Source organism: Rattus rattus, chromosome X (assembly GCF_011064425.1).
Source record: "Rattus rattus isolate New Zealand chromosome X, Rrattus_CSIRO_v1, whole genome shotgun sequence".
NCBI lineage: Eukaryota > Metazoa > Chordata > Mammalia > Rodentia > Muridae > Rattus > Rattus rattus.
The window spans coordinates 10,679,715-10,699,619 of record NC_046172.1 but is presented as its reverse complement, the minus strand read 5'-3'; the positions used below and the strand labels follow the sequence as shown (position 1 = coordinate 10,699,619).

At 41.4% G+C, this 19,905-nt stretch overlaps 1 protein-coding gene across 1 annotated transcript in view; it reads left to right on the top strand.

The window, feature by feature from the left end:
• Positions 1-16,558, top strand: part of Tspan7 (tetraspanin 7) — a 100,686-nt gene extending 84,128 nt beyond the window's left edge. Inside the window, exons 3-8 of the mRNA XM_032890365.1 lie at positions 776-850; positions 2,695-2,790; positions 4,964-5,119; positions 10,566-10,649; positions 15,250-15,325; positions 15,597-16,558. Of these exons, the coding sequence (XP_032746256.1) occupies positions 776-850; positions 2,695-2,790; positions 4,964-5,119; positions 10,566-10,649; positions 15,250-15,318 (480 nt within the window). The 3' untranslated portion in view covers positions 15,319-15,325; positions 15,597-16,558. The remainder of the gene's footprint in view (positions 1-775; positions 851-2,694; positions 2,791-4,963; positions 5,120-10,565; positions 10,650-15,249; positions 15,326-15,596) is intronic.
• The last annotated feature ends 3,347 nt before the right edge of the window (positions 16,559-19,905 follow it).

The window sequence follows — 19,905 nt, the reverse complement described above, 5'->3', positions numbered from 1 at the left end:
AAAATAGAGCAGTGAGCTGGGGTGGCAGCTCAGTGGTGTAGCACTGACGGCCTTGGGTTCGATGGCAGGCATTAAAAAAGACGGTAAAAAGAGGATTCAGTTTGCAGGTTCTAGCTCACCTCTAAGAAGTTGCTTGAAAAGCCTTGTAGACTGGGCAATGTCCGGTGAGAATTCTAGAGGAAACAGTTTTCTAAATTAAATATTTTCATGTTGAAAGTAGACAACACTTTGGAGTACATGACCCTTTCCTGTTTCTCCTGACTGATCTGTGCTGATGGACACAGTATCAGTTGAAGTCTCCTTAGCATCTGTACCCCCAAAATGTTTGTACATATTAAAATGACAGTTTTCTATGAGGATATTCACATGTGAAATTCTAGCAAGAGTATTTATATTTCTGAATTTGCACTAGTGATAATATGGACTTGTCAAATTGCCCCTGGCAGAAAGATGCTCACTCTAAAGAAGCCATCTTAACTATGCGTCTGTCTGTCTCTCTTGCCCTCTCCTTTTACCTCTCTATCCATGTGTCTGTGTCTGTGGGGGTGGGTATATACACACGAGTACAGGTGCCCACCGAGGCCAGAGGCATTGGATGCCCTTGGAACCGGAACAATGGGCAATTGTGAATTGCCTGACATTACTGCTGTGAGCTGAACTTGGGTCCTCTACAAGAGCAGTCTGTGCTCTTAACTCATGAGCTATCTTCCCAGCCCTGAAAAGCCCTCCTCTTAATCCTGCCTTGTGACTTTCTCCTCGTTCACTTCATTTTTAGTATGCCATGTTCCTGTCCCTGGTGTTCCTGGCTGAGCTGGTTGCTGGCATTTCTGGATTTGTGTTTCGTCATGAGGTGAGTATACTCGGGGAGGGAAGACTCAGTCTGTGTGAAGAGGAATTTTGGAAATGAATGGCATGTGTAAACGGTGCATGCAGGCTAACCAGGAACTTCCCCAAACTTTTTTCACCTTCAATGTTGATCCTCACTTTTCTCAGTAGCTCTTTGGTAAAATGATTCTCCTCTCTTTGAAAGCAGTGACTTCTAATATGGATTAAACACTCCTTTGAAAGTAGCTTTTTCCACAAAGCATTGCGTGCTCTTCAAAAAAAAATGACACTAGAAGCAAGCGGAGCTAATTGTCTTGCCTGTTAATCCATTCTTATAGCACATAAAGAGCAAGAAAGCCGTAACAGATAGGTGTGTGGTGGTGGAAAACAGAACATCATAGACAGTGAATGCACTGAGGAGTGTGGCTGTGGCTCTTGAGTGCCGGGCAGCCTGTCTCAGGCTCTGTTTTTGCCCTGCAGAGCTATCATCCCGGAGAGCTTAGCTTGTGGATGTCCCGTTCCTTTCCCCACTGCCCTGATTTTGCCCTTGACTGTGGGTAGTATTCCAAATGCCAAAGCTAACTTCTAGAACCTGGTGCTCATGGATGCTGCCTCTAGTTAGACTGCCCATTCTTGCAGTGAGCTGAGAGAAACGGGATGAAGTGGTGGCCTCAACAGCCCTGCTGGAAGGCCTCAGTACATATGTGAAAACCAGAAGTCCTCTTCTCCCTTTTCATTATATTCACTAGGGATTGCAATCTCACCCTGATTACAAAATAAAAGTTGACTTTGGCCAAGTGGTGAAACTCACTGGGTAACAGTGTCATTGATACCATTTACTTGGACTATGTTTTAAAGAAGCCTGGACTGCCTTCAGGGCAGCCACGGTCTTGTTTCTTAAGCCTGTGTCCTCAGGGTGACACAAGGCCTATTCTATATATAACGCCCCCGCCCTGAGAACTTACGAGTGAAGTGACGTGACAGAGTTGGCTATGGTAGCCACTTTGGCTTGTAGCGTAGTGCCTCACAGGTAGTGTCTCTTTATCTCTTATAACTATCCAGTGGGCATTGCTTCCAGAATTTAGTAAGGAATATCCTTGCTTGGGAGAGTTAGCATATTTATCTTGGAGGCTGCCACCAGATAATTATTGCTACTTTCTGCTCTCCTAATTCAGAGGCATTACATAAATCAGGCTTTAGTTTTTGCCATAAGCCTCATGGCCTAGTAGTATACCTAACACCTCACTTAGCCCAGATTTCAAAGGGATGGAACTGGAAAATGATCCGAAGGGCAAATACATTCACTGACAAGGAGAAAGGGTTTCATTAACTTTTTACTAACAAGAAAACCCTGTCCTTTAGACTCTTTTATTTTGGCCTCAGTAATTACAGTTAAGTGAAAGATGGCTTTTGTCCCACTCCTACATGGTAGAATAGAGGTCAGTTTGGGGCCAATACCTTAATCTTCACATCACGCTGGTGTCTGGTCTATTACCATTCTGTCTCCATAAGTCAAAGAATGTTATAGAAAGGAAGTTTGCCATGAATAATTAAAAGAAAAATAACTAGAACATTCATGCCTGATGATTGGCCAGTCAGTCACCTTTATAGCCCTTTTAGAACCTACCCAGCCACTTCAGTGAGCCATCTGACAGGCCTGGTTCCCATTTTGTTTTTAAATCCCTCACCTAGTTAAACCTTTGGTGAATTTTCTCAGCTCCTTTGTCTTAGAAAACAGGGCTTTCTCTCCCTAGTCACCATCAACTGAGAAAATTTCAAAAGAAATGGTGCTGGGGTGGAAACTGGTAGGAATCTGAGTCAGAGTTGGCCACAGTGGACTGGATATACATTCCCCCTTATCTTCTGTAGATCAAGGACACCTTCCTGAGGACTTACACGGATGCCATGCAGAACTACAACGGCAAAGATGAAAGGAGCCGGGCAGTGGACCATGTGCAGCGCAGCGTAAGTTTCAGGGAAGGAGACGGGTATAAAGCGGGCATGTACAATTCTGGGCTTAATCCTCTAGGCTTGGTAGGTAGGTAGGTTAGACCAGTTGCATATACCGTTGATTCTCATTCTTGAATGCTTGGTACAGTTCTGTTTTCAAGAGTTGGTTCCAAGCCTTTGCCCAGGCTTTGGTTTTTCTAGGAAGTTAGCGTCAAGAAGACACATGCTCCTTTGTGTCTTGTATTGGTCAGAACCTGAACCTGTCAGCAATACCCCTTGCCCTTAAAAGCTGAACCATTGGAAAGGATGGAGGTAGTGGGTGTGTGTCAATCTAGCTAACAGCTGATTCCTGAATGCTGGCTCTTTAGAATTGGTGAGCAGCATCTACTTGGGCCAGTGTACTAAAGATGGAAATGGACCAAAAGGAAACTGAGAACCTGTCAGGTATAGTCTGCAAAAGGGAGAATGATATAATTATATTTACACTTCATAAAATTAAAAAAGTAAAAACTGTAAGATTTTCAATTTTATTTTGATAACATTTCAGACTTTTTGGAAAGTCAAAAACTATATGTTCATTGAAAGATCCCCAGAGCGGGGAGACCCTCACTCAAGTCTCAGGATGACACAACCCCTCAAGAACTCACGAGAGACCGATCTTGATGCAATCAACAAGAGGTTTATTGATAGGGATGACAGAAACCAGTGCACTGGGGTTGAGACTCGTATCCCACACAGGGGTAGAGGAGCTCGACCTGGAATGGTTGGGAGAAGGGGTATTTAAAGGAAAAACCATACCGAATCACAAGGAAGAACCTCATGTTTCTTGTGATTGTTCTTTAAGATTTTAATCTAACTTTATGGTTAACCAGTTCCTGCTGCTATGGTCAGCTGCTATTATGGTCAGCTGCTGTTATGGTTAGCTAGTTCCTGGAACAAAGTGGCTGAACCAGCTGGTGCAATTACTCTTTCTGTGATCAGCTAGTTTCTGGAACAGGCAGTTCCAGGGCCTGCTTTTGGCTTCAACTTTTGTCTAGGGGGCAATTTAAAATTTTTTCCTTTCACTCAGGTTTTACCAAACAGAACTTTTTGTCTCATTTGCTCTCATATTCTCTATGTGAAATATCAGAAAACTTTTTATAAAGGGGGGATATCGATAATATTTTAGGCTATGGGGAGGGTCTTATACTCTGTGTTGCAACCAACTGTTCCACCATAGCACAAAAGGAGCCATGGGCAATAGGCAATACAAAAACATATGGCATGACTAGTTCTTTACTAAGAACACCTTTAATAAATGAGGCAGGAAGCAACCAGATCTTCCAGGGACTAAGCCACTACCTAAAGACTATACATGGACTGACCCTGGACTCTGACCTCATAGGTAGCAATGAATATCCTAGTAAGAGCACCAGTGGAAGGGGAAGCCCCGGGTCCTGCTAAGACTGAACCCCCAGTGAACTAGATTGTTGGGGGGAGGGCGGCAATGGGGGGAGGATGGGGAGGTGAACACCCATAAAGAAGGGGAGGCGGGAGGGGGATGTTTGCCCGGAAACCGGGAAAGGGAATAACACTCGAAATGTATATAAGAAATACTCAAGTTAATAATATATATATATATATATAATAAATGAGGCAGGTAGTAGGCTGTAGTTTACCAATATCAGCTTTCCACCCCACATTGAAATCATTTTCTCTAAGCTATTTCTTTACTTACTATCATAGGTTCAGTGGAGAACTCTTAGAAACCATTAATGTTCTATCAGTATTCTGGGTGTAACTAATGTTACATCTGCATGTTTCCAAGCACTCTTACATGATTGTGATGTTTAGCAAGGTCAGAGACATATTACTCTACTTGGGGAGGTCATAAGAAAGAAAGTGTAATGTAGCCACAATTTTCTTCTCAGAGTTCAAATGGGCACCAAAGATGATTGATAGTACATCTTAGGTTGATTATTCCACACCAAAGGTATATATGCCATATTGGGAGCCTGGCTGATGTTTTGTGTTCCCTCTTGCTCTCTCTGTATCCCTGACTATCTTCCCACCTCTGCCTTCTGAGGGCTGGGGTTAAAGGGGTGTGCTACCACTGCCCAGCTTGATGCTTTTCTCATAGAAGCTTCAGGGGTAGAGGTCACAGCATTTGCTCAAACACTCTTGCATTCTTTTATTTTCTTGTTAACAGCTGAGCTGCTGTGGCGTGCAGAACTACACCAACTGGAGCAGCAGCCCCTACTTCCTGGAACATGGTATTCCCCCCAGTTGCTGCATGAACGAAACTGATTGTAATCCGCTGGATCTGCACAATCTGACTGTGGCTGCCACCAAAGTTAACCAAAAGGTACATCTTCCTCCCAGCCCTAATGGGACAGGCAGGTGATGTGTGTTCAGGAGGATTTTGTTACTTTTGTGAAATTAAGACAAATAGATTAGAGAAGGTAGTCTCAGAGGGAGTTGAGCTTCCTTTGTGGTGTTTGCTCGCCTAGGAGAAGCCCTTGAGGCTGCTCACTTCTGAAAGAGGAAGAAGCTCTGCCTCCAATTGGTCTCTTGTGGCTCTCCCACAGCAAGCCTCCACCAGGCACAGCTATGTAGGTTTAGCAAATGGTTCCTGTTAACCTCGATGCCTGTGTCAGACAGAGAATGTTTTCTTTTTTTCTTTCTAGGCGCCTTTCTTCTACTTAATATACCATCGAAACATGAAATTATTCACAGCTGGGTGCCAGTCTTTGGTAGGAAGAAGGGAGTAGAGTTGACAGACAGCATCTGCTTCTGCTAGGAGTGTGGCCTTTATTTTGGGGAGTTCACTGGGGTAGGAAAAGAAATGAACAACTGAAATTCAACTCACTGTCAAAATCCAGATTCCCAAAAAGGGGAGCAGAAAAAATGATGGTGGAAGGAGATATAGACATCAGCTCATAGGGAGAAAGGGAGAATGAACTTCCAGTAGTCAGAGAGAAGGGAAATCAATTCTGTATTACACTTTACAGAGAATACAATAAAGACATGTTACAGCTGTGTGCTACAGCTGTGCATAGATGCTATCAACATTCTTAAACATTTAAAGAAATGCCCTATATAAACTATGATTTGAGAAACAAAGGAACAGAATATACTATTGAGATTGTCCTTAATTCTCTTCTCTTCTCTTCTCTTCTCTTCTCTTCTCTTCTCTTCTCTTCTCTTCTCTTCTCTTCTCTTCTCCTCTCTTCTCTTCTCTTCTCTACTCTTCTTCTAATATCTCCCCAGTTCTGTGTTATATGGGCCATGCACTTAATAAAGAGATGATAGCTGTTCTCTCAAGATTAGAATATTATGAGATCATTTCTGTATTTTACCCATTTTATATTGGGATCTGTAACAGTGAGTGCTTTGGTTCATGGGGCTGGTAAAAGCAACCCCATCCAATTTTTGTTAAATATAAACTTTTTTTTAAATATAAACATTCTGTTTTGGGAAATTTAAGGACCCAGAAATCTGAATTCAGAGACTAGAGACAGTTCTGAATCAGGCATGTGTTGATTATAGGATCGTGTTGAAGTTGCTTAACCTTTCTCAGGGTTTGCTTTTCTCATAGGTAAAATGTAGATAATAATAATTCTTAATTTTTAGAATTAATTTAAGAGGAGCTAGAGAGATGGCTCAAGGATTAAGAACACTGATCACTCTTCCTAAAGGTTCAGTTCGCAGCACCCACATGGTGGCTCACAATCATCTATAATGGTATCAGGTTCCCTCTTCTGGTGTGTCTGAAGACAGATTGCACATATACATAAAAATAAATAAATTTAACAATTAATATGAGGAATGAGTGAAATAAGTTATTGGAAGCATAATGTCAGGCACACACTACAGACCCTATAAGTATTAATTTGATGCAAATATGACCTCAGCAATGTTCCTAGAAAGGATGCAACAGGTCCTCAGAGGAAATAGCTTCTGTTAGCATCTGAAAAAAAGTGTGGGGGCCACAGAGATGGCTCAGAGCTTAAGAGAATTCAGGAATTCAGTTCCCAGCACTGAGGCTGGCAGGCTCAGATCTGCCTATAACTCCAGGTCCAGGGGATCTGATATCGTCTTCTGGACTCCACGGGCACAACTCATGTAAAAACCCATATACATTGATCTACCTGAGGACCCAGCTATACCTCTCTTGGGCATATACCCAAAAGATGCCCCAACATATAACAAAGACACATGCTCCTCTATGTTCATAGCAGCCTTATTTATAATAGCCAGAAGCTGGAAAGAACCCTGATGTCCTTCCATAGAGGAATGGATACAGAAAATGTGGTACATCTACACAATGGAATATTACTCAGCTATCAAAAACAATGACTTTATGAAATTCATAGGCAAATGGAGGGAACTGGAAAATATCATCCTGAGTGAGGAAATCCAATCACAGAAAAACACACATGGTATGCACTCATTGATAAGTGGATATTAGCCCAAATGCTTGAATTGCCCTAGATGCACAGAACACATGAAACTCAAGAAGGATGACCAAAATGCGAATGCTTCACTCCTTCTTTAAAAGGGGAACAAGAAAACCCTTGGCAGGGAATAGGGAGGCAAAGATTAAAACAGACACAGAAGGAACACACATTCAGAGCCTGCCCCACATGTGGCCCATACATATACAGCCATCCAATTAGATAAGATGGATGAAGCAAAGAAGTGCAGGCTGACAGGAACCGGATATAGATCTCTCCTGAGAGACACACCCAGAATACAGCAAATACATAGGCGAATGCCAGCAGCAATCATACTGAACTGAGGTCGGGACCCCTGTTAAAGGAATCAGAGAAAGGTCTGAAAGCTTGAAGGGGCTCGAGACCTCATATGAACAACAATGCCAACCAACCAGAGCTTCCAGGGACTAAGCCACTACCCAAAGACTATACATGGACTGACCCTGGGCTCCAACCTCATAGGTAGCAATGAATATCCTAGTAAGGGCACCAGTGGAAGGCGAAGCCCTTGGTCCTGCCAAGACTGAACCCCCAGTGAACGTGAGGGTGGTAATGGGGGGAGGATGGGGAGGAAAACCCATAGAGAAGGGGAAGAGGAGGAGTTAGGGGGATGTTGGCCGGGAAACCAGGAAGGGGAATAATAATCGAAATGTAAATAAGAAACACTCAAGTTAATAGAGATTAAAAAAAAAACCCACATACAGGCGCACACACGTACACATTAATGTGTTGTGATCATGTATTTTGAACCCTACCCTGTGATAATACAGAAAGATGAAGTTTGACTTTTACTCAGTGACCCATGGAACCTACATTATACAGATTTGGGGTGGAGTGCAGGCAGGAGGAGGTGTGAACAGGGGATTGATTGCTTGGTTTAGGGTGCAGGATTTATTTTTCTTTTGCTGGGGAGATGATGAAGTGCCTGCAGGTTCATTTAGCTGATTGCACTGGCTGAGCCTCTACCCTAGGAATTTCTTGTCCAGTTTCTAAGAACAGAGGAAGGACTGGCCCTGCTTGGCAGTGACAGTGATGCCTTCGGAACCTTTCTGGGACTTGCCTTCTCCTCCAAATAGTTAAAGGCTGCCACTTGCAGACACTTTCCCACTGGTGACTGTAGATTTAGACACACCAAAAGGGTGAGGAAATTTACCGCTCTGTTTCTCAGTGTTTCCTAGGAGACCTAGCAGAACTGTAGATTTATCTCATGCTTGACAACCAGGCTTTCATATTAGGAAATTGAGAGAGATGGTTGTGGGTAGATAAGATCATGCTTTAGTGCACGACTTAAGGGTGAATGCAAACATGACCTGTAGTTGTAGTACCAAAGCAATTCTTGTATCTATAGAGTTGTGCAGAAACTTGGAGAGTAGGCTTTAGGGCTGACTGATGAGTAATAGAGAAAATAAATTCAAGGATGGAAAACATTTTTTTTTAAATCATTCTCCTCTTCTCGTTTTGGTTTACTCTATTACTGATAGGATGTATTAGTTTCTTTTCTTATTTGTAGTAGATCTAGATAACTATGTTTTACAAAAGAATACTTCTCAAGCCTTAAAGGACATATGAAATACCTGGAGAGATTGTTAAAATGCACTCAAATTCACCAAAAAAATCAAAAAGGAATATCCCAAGCACGTGGCAGATGCTGGTTCTGCAAGTCTCGGATAGAACCTGCAGTTTGGCCTTTCTCACAAGATCTGTGCTAGCCATTCAAGAACTACACGCTGTAACAGGGAGAACTATTTCTGCCACAGTTGTACTCATGCCAGGCAGTTACTTGTGTTTGAGATTTCTCCTCCTGATTGACATGAGCATATCAAAAATAAAGTTACTCTTAAAATGTCCAAAAATGGCACTGAGATGTGGCTCGGTGATAGAGAGCTTCCCTAGTATGTGGAAAACCCTGTGTTCCGGGCCTCTCATGGGAGAAACACAAACAAAACTCCTCCCCGTAAAACAGTAGCACTCATACTTTTAGAAACACATACTTGGCTTGAGTGCAGAAAACACGATGAGGGCCAGCATTAACATCTCTGCCAACTAGTTTACAGAATGAGAAAATGGCCCCTGTGGCTCCTCTCTGTTGGGATTATCAGGCTTGTGTTTTTATGTTGGGTCAATGTAATGTTGAAGATTTGAAGCCCATTCTCCCACTTGGCCATCACTATGGGCAAAGGGCTGTGATGATGGCCAGCTTAGAGAAACACCATGTGGGAAAGTGTTTGAGTGGCTACTTGTCTTCCTGCTTATTGAAACCTTCCTAACCCATGTGTTTCTCTCCTGCTACCTTTTGGAAACTGCTGCGACGTATCGTGTCCTTAGTAACAGTGAGCTAGGCAAGCTTCTACTGGAAAAACCAAATCCTACAAGTGACCCATGATCCAGCATGCACTTACCTTCATATTTACATCAGATAGGAAGGCATTTGGTTCGTAAATTGCATTGAAGCCATGTTAGAGCGCTGCTCCAAATTTATGCGCCCTCTCTCTGTAAAGATACTTTGAAGATGAAGATGATTTAGAGCCAAGTGTATCAGCAGACGTTTCATACACTATGAACTTTGTTAAACAAAATTGGAATTTAAAAATGAAAGACAGTGGGAGTAGTTGTTTGGATGTTATTATGACTTAGAGTGACAGTCCAGATAAACAAGGATTACTTTGATTCTGTTTATTAAATATCTTCATTTTGCATAATTTGTATATTCAAGTTGGAGTTCTTTACTGGAAAAGGCCATTTATTCTTAGCTGAATAAGTCAACTCAGAAATAGGTTGATTTGGTTAGTTCCATATAAATGTACATTTAGGGGTTGGGGATTTAGCTCAGTGGTTAGAGCGCTTGCCTAGGAAGTGCAAGGCCTTGGGTTCGGTCCCCAGCTCCGAAAAAAAAAAAAAAAAAAAAAAAGAACCAAAAAAAAAATAAATGTACATTTAAACACACACACGCACATGCATGTACACATGCACACAATCACACTTGTAGTCCTGCTGTTTGATCTAAAAGTAAGGGATTTACTAGTAACAGTCAGCTTTTGCCTATTTTTGTGTAGTGGGGGGATACAAAAGAAGTAGGAGTTTCCTCTCTTGACTAGGTTGATAAAATAAAGTCTACCTCAACAACATTTTAATTTTAGCATTAATTAATATATTAATTATAATCTTGGGGAAATATATATTAATTATAGTATTAGGAAAATTGTCCTGTGTGGGCTCATTGTACTATCCTCTATACATTTTTGTATGTTTGAATTCTTTGGTTTGATGGTTGCTTGCTTGGTTGGTTGGTTTGACTTACCAATATTTTCTTTTTAGGGCTGTTATGATCTGGTGACCAGTTTTATGGAGACTAACATGGGGATCATTGCTGGAGTGGCATTTGGAATCGCATTCTCCCAGGTACTCAAATGATTATGCCTAGTATAGCCTCGCGTCTAGCATCCCACTCTGGTTTGCCTCCCTGGCCTCCAGTTTCCAGCCTATCTTTCAGTGCTCTGGGGAAGGTTGATAGATGAGGTCAGAGATCCTTGCTCATTAGGCCTTAGGTCATCTGTTTATTGATTTTTCTTTTTCAACTTAAATGAAGTTTTTCTGTCAAGGGAGTATCAGTTACAGTTCAACTAATGACTACCTTCAGTAAAACAACTCATTTCTTCACAGGTCAAATGGGGGGGGGGGTAACCGAAGAAGGTGCTGGCTTTATTTTAACTTAAACAACTCTAAACATCAACTGGATGATCCAGATTTGAGGGAGGCTCTTTCCTGGTTGACCTGTCTCTGTCTTTCTCTTTTTTGTTCTTTCTTAGTTTCTTTGGATTATGTATAACAACAATCTTCATCTTGTGAACATTACTTTAAACTTTGGATTTCAATATCCTGCTTCTGAAGAGGAACCTTAATTCTTGTGTATTAAACTTTCCATCTCTTTATCTCCATAAACCTTTTACAAACCATTGGGAGATATAATTATACCAATTAAGTAAGCTAAATGTATTAAAGGATGGAACACATCACATTTAAACTAAATCTAAAATTTAGCCTGCCTATAGCCGCTAATGTCCTGTTTTATAGATCCTCCTAATCTGTGGAACAATGATATATCCTTGTTATACTAGTTTATGAGTACAAGAAATGACATGTATACTTAGCAGCTTAATAAATATTTTAGGTTTAAGTCAGATTTTTTTCATACTGACAGATTTTTCATAGAAAGCCTAATGGCTCCAAAATTCTATTTCTATAGAGGACATCTCAAAGTCTATCTCTTTCCCCATCGGGTGTTCTGCTCAAATGTAGGTTTGCTTTATTCCAGCTTGTTCCTGGGGAGTTTTTATTGAAACATGAACTTCAAAGAAAAGTCCCTAAATTATAACTTTGTAGTTTAGTAGGTTATTACTTATGTGGCCCTTACTTAGACCAGGGAATAGATCCTTAACTTGCTATTGTGTGTCTCTGTCAAGCAGGGTTTAGTGTTAGAGATGGTGAAGTGCTTTTCTTCTGGTAGTTACCAAAACTTGGGTAACATGTCATCTCCTGAGAGCATGTGAAGTCAGTCACTTTGAGTGTCTCTTGTGTTTCAGTTTCAAATCCTCCTTAAACAGACTTCTATCGCTTTCTCCATCATTGACTGAATTAGAGCCCCCCCCCCTCCAACACAGACAAACCCTAATCGGGTCACAGACAGTACAATTACCTTAGTCTCCAGAGACATTCGAAAGGCAGTTACTGCCCTGAACTTTCTCTCAATTGCTGCAACACTTCAGTAATAATACTTAGCAACATCTCTGTAATGGCCTAGGGACAATTTTGCAGATCCCACACCTTTGTGGCTCATGCAAATGTATAGGATACACATGACAGCCTTGAGCACATAGGTTCCTCAACACAGACTGTTAAAAACAGAAACATGGCAGTATGGTTGGCACTTGGGTATGTACACACACACACACACACACACACACACACACACACACACACAGAAAGAGAGAGAGAGAGAGAGAGAGAGAGAGAGAGAGAGAGAGAGAGACACCCCTGAAGTCTTCCTTCATGACTTCCCTAGAGAAATAAGGTGACACACTGCTGACACAACACATGAGGAGAATACCTCAGCGAGCCTGAGCTCTCATAGATGAAGCTTCTCACCTAAGAATATGCCCACATGGTCCTGGGTAGGTATGTGAGAGGGTAGGAAGAGCTTGAGGTTTTATTGGTTGGTTGGTTGGTTGGTTGGTTGGCTTTTATGATTTTGTTTTTCGTTTTGTTTTATGTTGCTGTTATTGTTGTTTTTACAAAAGTCAGTCAGATATTTCAGAGCCGAGCCTCATGGATGCTGGTTGATATAAAGGAAGGTGATATGCCTTGGCTCTCCTATAATGTAACAGGCTCTACTAAGTGAAGGCCATCCTCCCTGCTTCTCTCTTCTTCCCTCTCAGTGTCCCTTTCTCCCTTTCACTTTTCCTCAGCTTCTTGCCCTCTCCCCACACACTGTTGTGAGAGACTGGCATTCTGCCCACCTATTGAATCAGATAGTGAAGGTGGTATAAAGGTGCAGGGCAAACTCTTCTGAATCCAGTTTTCTTCATTGACTCACAGTGCATTGCTGAGATGTTCCTTTCCCTTTCTTTGGGAAGAGACAATCTCACTGTTGATCACAGACGCTCCGGTAACTTCCTGTATAATCCGTATAATCCAGGCTAAACTCAGTTTGAGGCATCCCTCCTACCTGAGCCACCACACCTGTTTCACCCTATGATTTTGATAGGTGCCATCTTCAAGAGGGAGCTTGGGCCGGAAGAGAGGGGATACGGGCAAGAGAGTGGGTGGGAAAGAGCAAGGTAAAGTTGCTAGATGTGCATTCTTGATTCTCTATCTTTCCATGTCTCCTTCTCTCTCTCTTCTTCTCACTCTCCTTCTTTCTTTGTTAGGAAAGAGATTAAGTCTCTTAATTCAAAGACAAAAGATATTTACCAAAGAAGATACAGAGCCCATTCCTACAAATCCATCTCTTGATCTCCCACCTCCTTCCATGACCTTCCTTAGGGCCCAGAATCAGACGGGATGATTGAGTCTGTGCCAGTAATTCTATAGTAGAACCTTAAAGTGCCTCGTCTCCCTTTTCTGTATACAGGGCAGAACAAGTTAAGACTGTTCTCAAATACAACATGGATGCACCATAAATTTTGGAAAGATTACGTGTTTAGTTTGAGGAAGATAGTTGAAACTATTAAACACATTTTCTTATGTGGAAAGTTGAAATTAAAATATTACAAAGAATTGTAGTAAAGACAATGAATATGTTATTATGCCTGAGTTTGTTATATACACTCAATGTTTTTATTTATTTATTAATGGAATACAATTGTTCACACTGTGAAATATATTCTAGAATTTGCTGATCTTGGAAAATTACAGTCCCTTAGAATGGGCATGCTATAAGTTTAAAGGTTCTTGCACTCCTGGAGGAATTTTGGTTCTCAGTGGGCAACATAATCTGAATGGTACAGCCATGATACCTTCGGCCACTCTGCAGTAAGTGTATGACAATGTGTACTTTGTGGCGTGGAGTGACAGAGGCCACAGCTTCAATAGGTTCTAATAAGGTAATGGATGCCTTATACCTGACTGAGGTTATTGTGTGCACATTTCACAGCATAGTTTAAGGTTTTTAACAGAGGCAGGATCGGAGCCTGCAAGGTCAGCTAAGAGGCAGGTGAATACAGTACAGGTATTCCTGAGCAACAGAGCACACACGAAGAGCCACAAGTCTGTCAGCTATCAGATGAGGGCGATGAGGTAGACTGCAAAGTGATTCTCCCTCTGTGACTTATGGAAACCCCATTTGCTGAACTGTACCTCGGTGGCTGGTTCACAGGTCAGTGGGGGGACCTGAAAACACTCATTTCTGATAAAATCACAGGTGATGTGGATACTATTGCCCTGCCCCAGACTCTCTTTAGAGATCCCTACTATCTAAAAAAACAGCAAAGCATAGCCAGTTTTGTAAAGGCACCATTAGCCAAAGGAAAATGGCCTCTGGACTCCAGTTTTCCATGGAGCATCTCTCCAAAGAATGCTGATCCTCTGGGTTTATAAAACTACTGGTTACTAATGAATGAAGAAAGATGTGATGTGACTAAGGGTATCTTCATACTGTCAGATTCATTTCTCATAGAGTTACCTGTGCCACAGGCTAATCCAAGGCCCAAAGAAGGGTAGGAACCAGGGTGCTCTATGGAAGTGGTGGGGCAAACTGGGAGGGGTTTCTGTTTTGCCCCTGAAAAATTGGAAGTGGTCCCTGAACGTGTGTGAGCCTATGTAGACCAGTGATAGCTACATGATTGAATTTAAAGCTGCTTTCTCACTCCCCTGTCCCCACCCACCTCTTATACGTGGTGACTTCATTATCTTACTGGCAAATGGACCCAGTCAAGAATAATGTCTCTATTCTTGTCTCAAGGAAAGAACCAGTATTCTGTCAGCCAAGGATAACCAGAGTATCATACTGTGTTGAAAAATCTGCCAAATATATTTAGCTTTCCAAATAATTCAAAGCATATTAGCCTTCCAGTTAATATCACACAAAAAATTTATGTCATTTAATTACTTCTTACATTAATCTCACCGTGTGGTCATATTTTAATAAATGTTGGCATCGGAAGTTGTTCTGAAGTGGCCAGGGTGATCTACTTCTGGACTTGTAGCCAATTTCAGAACTTCCTATTGATCCCATACCAGTCCTTAAACTACCTCAAACTTTAATCCTATAATTCAAATCTGATTTGTTCTTCAGCCCTGACCTTTGCCCTTTCTGAATAAGAAAATTTCGATTTACTAAAAGTCATGTCTGGGTATACACTTACATCGGGGCAACTCTTCGTGTTGCTAGGTAGATGCGCTTGCTAGATATCCAGACTTAATTTCAAGTATGTCTACAGTTGGAAACAGGGGATGGCTTTGTGACTTGAGATTCTTCTTTCTCACTTGTTCTCCTTGATAACAGTTGATTGGCATGCTGCTGGCCTGCTGTCTGTCCCGGTTCATCACTGCCAATCAGTACGAGATGGTGTAAAGAGAAGGTGAGTGTGAGTGGGGAGGGTTGGATCTGGGAATTTTCCCCTTTAGTGCCCACACTCCCCTTGAAGTGGGCAGGCCAGCCACTGAACTGCCTGGTGGTGGTGTCCACATGTAGAAACCTCATTTTCATAGGCCGGGGAGGAGGTCGCATGGATGCCATTGGGAAAACGTGGGAACACTCGCGCTTTACCTTGCACCTTTTGGGGCAGGCTGTTAGGGATGTGGAATCCCTCACCTCACGTGGCTTCTCTTTCTCTTTCTCTTTTCTCTTAGTCTTTCAAGAACTTTGGAATAAGAGGCCTGTTTTTAAAAAAGGAACTGCCGCAATCTGAAAGACTTCCCAAGAACGTTAGAGCACAGTACATACTACCCCTGCCCTGCTCCCACCACCCGCTCTCCACAACCCTCCCCCATGTGCAACTGACACTCCTACCCAGTCGATGCTCCTACCTACCTTTCAGCCCACGTCATGCGTAGTGTCCATCTTGTGAAGCCCTGTTGTGCCACACAGTGTAGCCAGGCCCCCTGCAGCTAGTCATAGTGAACCCCGCCCTAAGGCCCTGTGAAGTGCCAGCTCCCTCACATGTACTTGGTCCAACTGTAGGTGACTGGTTATCACATCCTCACTGGCCCCTGTGGCCCTGCATGTAGTAGGGGAGGCTTCAGTCAGCCCCTCACTGTGGTCCAAGAATGCCACACACTTTTCTGTAGATAATGCAGATGGTAATTATCTTTTCTTTCTGGCTTAATCTGATTTGGTTTGGTTTTCCCTTTCCTGGGATTCTTTCCTACCTTCTTTAGGCTGTCTAGCACATTAGAGGAGACACAGTGGGAGGGATTCTTGAGGAGAAAACAGCATGTGGCCTGCATGGCAGAAAGTGCTAAGTATTAGCTGCCGCCTTGCTCATTGTTCCAAGAGGTGGGTGTGGAGAGATCCTGTTACAAGGTTGTGTTGTTACTTCCCTGGAAGGCAAAGACACTACTTTTGATTTGCCCCAACTAATTCCTATTATTTTGCCTTTTCTTTCCGTATGTTATTTTCTTTCTTGCATTGACATTATAGACTTTGAGGACCTCATCAGATCAATTTAAAAGTGAGTGTGGAAGGGAAACAAAGGTCAACATATTTTTAAAAGATCTTAAAAATAATGCCTCTGTCTAGCATGCCAACAAGAATGCATTGATATTGTGAACATTTGTGATACACGTATTAATAAATAGAGCAATTACAAATAGCTGTGTTGTGCTTCTCTTCTTTGATTGTGATGACAATCTTCGAACACGTGTTCCCATTCTATCTCGCTCTCCAAGGTTTGGGGGACAGCTCCATCTTATATATGGACGCAGCCGTCTACATGTATTCCTACCTAAACCAAATGCTGGACAATTGGGTATTTTTTTTAAATCATGGATATTTCGGAAGCTTGAATCACTTGTCATGAACAAGATAGACTGTTGGCTGCAGAGTTAGAACCTTCATAGTACACTGTGCCTCTGAAATTCATGAAAGAAATACAAAGGTATCCGCGGAGGTTTTTAAGTCTCGATTTAATTTTAAAATGAGATGAGTATCTTATTTCTTTCATCATTTCTATAAACATATAGTTTCCCTTCTTTCCTTTTTTCTCTGGTTCAGATTGAATATAAATGATCTAAAGAACAACTCAATGGCCCAGTGTCCTAGTCTGTATTAAAATAGGAGATTCTTACGTTTAATGGAAATGTCACTTTTAACAATAGACACAGAAGGATGGATTATCTACAGTCATTGTTTTATCAGCAACCTCTACTGGCATGTGCCACCACAGTGGGCACCAATCATTGATTTGGTGAGCCATCAAAAAGAGAAATACCAGTTACCAAAGCAGTGGATCTGAAAGGGCCTCTTCTTCGTAGAACAGCCTGGAATTAGGGCAGCAGTGACTTTCCAGGGATGTGCATAATTGAGTCTGAACTCTACATGCAGTAAACCATAGAAGATGTACAAAATGACATTCCCAAAGCATTCAGATGCCCCCTTTCCAGAAGGTCAGTTTCTTAGAAAAGCACAGAGAGTTGTTTTGGGAAACATGTGTCACTCAAAACTTTTTCAATATTTAATTTTTAAGTTTATTTTTGTCTTCACTAATATGAAACATTTGGACTGAGATTGGTTTTACTTCAAAACTTCATAAAGTATTTGCATTTCAATTCCGTTTGACTTTTATACAACATACGTTCCTCCTTTAAGTAAATAGAAAAGACACAACTTTAAATACCTTCCTTGAATCTCTAGAAATAAAACAATGAACAAATTGCTGGATGTACAACTCAAACTTATACGTAGTAGAAGCCAGCACATAAAACATTGTCAGCACTCCTAATGTTTCCTCTTCACTGTTAGCAACCATACTCCACATCCTGACCAAGGATCAGCCACTCTTCGGTAGGCCTATTGCCAAAGATTTGTCTTGTCTTCCTACGAATAGATTTGTGTACATGGACTCTTTCATGCCCATTGCCTCATCCTCGTTGCCATAAAGGATTCCACTCTATGAATATGGTACAATCCGTCTGCTGTGAAATGACATTGTTTTCAGGTTTGGTATAGTATGAACGGACCTGGAATGAACACTACTGGGATATCCTTTCATGGCCATAAACACATAAGCATATGATATATGCTCCAAGTTAGAAGGCACTGCGTATTATTTTCCCCGAAGTAGATGTAATAATGTATATAATCCCACCAGCAGTACAAAGCCCGGCATATCCTCACTAGCACTTACTAGTCTGAATGTTCTATATTATCCACCCAGTGGATGGATAATGGAACTTTTCCAGGTAACTAACAGTATCGAATACTTATTTTCCTCCCATTATCAATTTTAATATCTACTTGTCAGGTGTTTAGGTGTTTTTGCATTGTCTACAATTCATCACCTTTATTTGATTTATAGTAATTCTTTATATATTCTAGACACAAGTCCTCTCTTGGGTTCATGTGTGGAAAATCTGTTCTCACTTGGGGTTTCGTATCCAAGAACAGTGAGTTCTTGATTATAATTCTCAAGAGAGGTTAGGCAGTAATGCAGCTAGTCCAAAAAAGCAGAAAGTCTTTCTTCTTAGCAAGAACATTATTCCACAATGCTGATTGATTTTACATGAAACTTCACCTTTTATTTGTTCTGTGCTGATTCTGATGAAATTATTTTCTTCTCCTTGATACACAAAGATTTGGCTCTAGCGGGAAGATATAATTTCTATTTGTTGAGGTCTGCTGTGCACCCTAAAGGATATAATACTTGTTTCTCATTTACCAAACAGTGCATATACTCTCAGATTGTTGGGTGCAAGGTTAGGACAAGCCTGTAACCACATCCAAATAGTAAATTTTATAAATCTTAACATAGTTATGTTCTTATGAAGGGTTCATCTGTTTAATACATTTTTGTGACTGTGTATTAAAGGTCCCCACTAAGATTGCGGATTTTGTCACAGTTTGCTTTATTTTTAAGCTACACTATTAAAAATGTGCAATTTTAATGTCTCCTTGGTGAGATGGCTCCCTTTTAACACTGATAATGGTTTCTCTCTCATGTTCACTTTATTTGAATTTACAATTGTCCCGTTCACTTTCTTTTAGCTAGTATTTGCCAAAAGAATTGCTCTTTATCCCCCTATTTTTAGGGTTTTTTTCCTTTGTTGTTCAGATGTTCTTCTCACTTGGCATATGACCACATCTTTAATCAGTCTGAAGTAGCCTTAATAGACCACCAAGTCTTGTTATGGGCTATTATTACTGACACACTTGACTTTATTTCTATCATGTTTACTTTCCTCTAACATCATTTATCTTTTTCTTTCTCTTCTCTTGAATTGTGGTGTCATCCCATTTGTTTTTGCAAACCTATGCATTACATTTATAGGATAAATGTATTTACACTTCAGTGGCTAGCATTTATTTCCTAACATGTATGTTTGAAATTTAAAGCTAATCAGAATCTACAGGTTCTTCCAAAACAATGCCAAGATGGTGGAGGGTTTTGATTCCAAACACCTGTCACAGGCATGGTTTTGTTGCCTGGTATTTTTTTTCTATACAATCTCCCCAAATTAATCCCATTAGTGGCTTTATGGTTTAAATTTCCCTACACTAGTATCAGTCGCATCTTCTTCATTGCTTCTTGAGTCTCTATCCCTTGGGGGTCAGGGGTGCATCTGTGATAAATGACAGTCTTTTGCTTCTCCTGCAAAAGACTGGAGTTTGGTTCCCAGCACCCAGGTCAAGCAGCTAACAAGCGACCTTAATTCCAGTTCCCGATCCAATGCATTCTCCTGGCCTCTTCAGACAATTATAAATGAAGGGTTGGAGCACTGGGGTATGTAGTGCACATACTGCTCTTAAAGATGACCAGTGCTTGATTCCTGGGCCCCCATCAATCAGCTTACACCCAAAACTAACTCCAGCTCTGGGGATCCAATGTTCTTACTGTCCCCTACACACACACACACACACACACACACACACACACACACATACACACACACACACACATGCACACACATACCACGCACACACACATACACACACACCCATGCC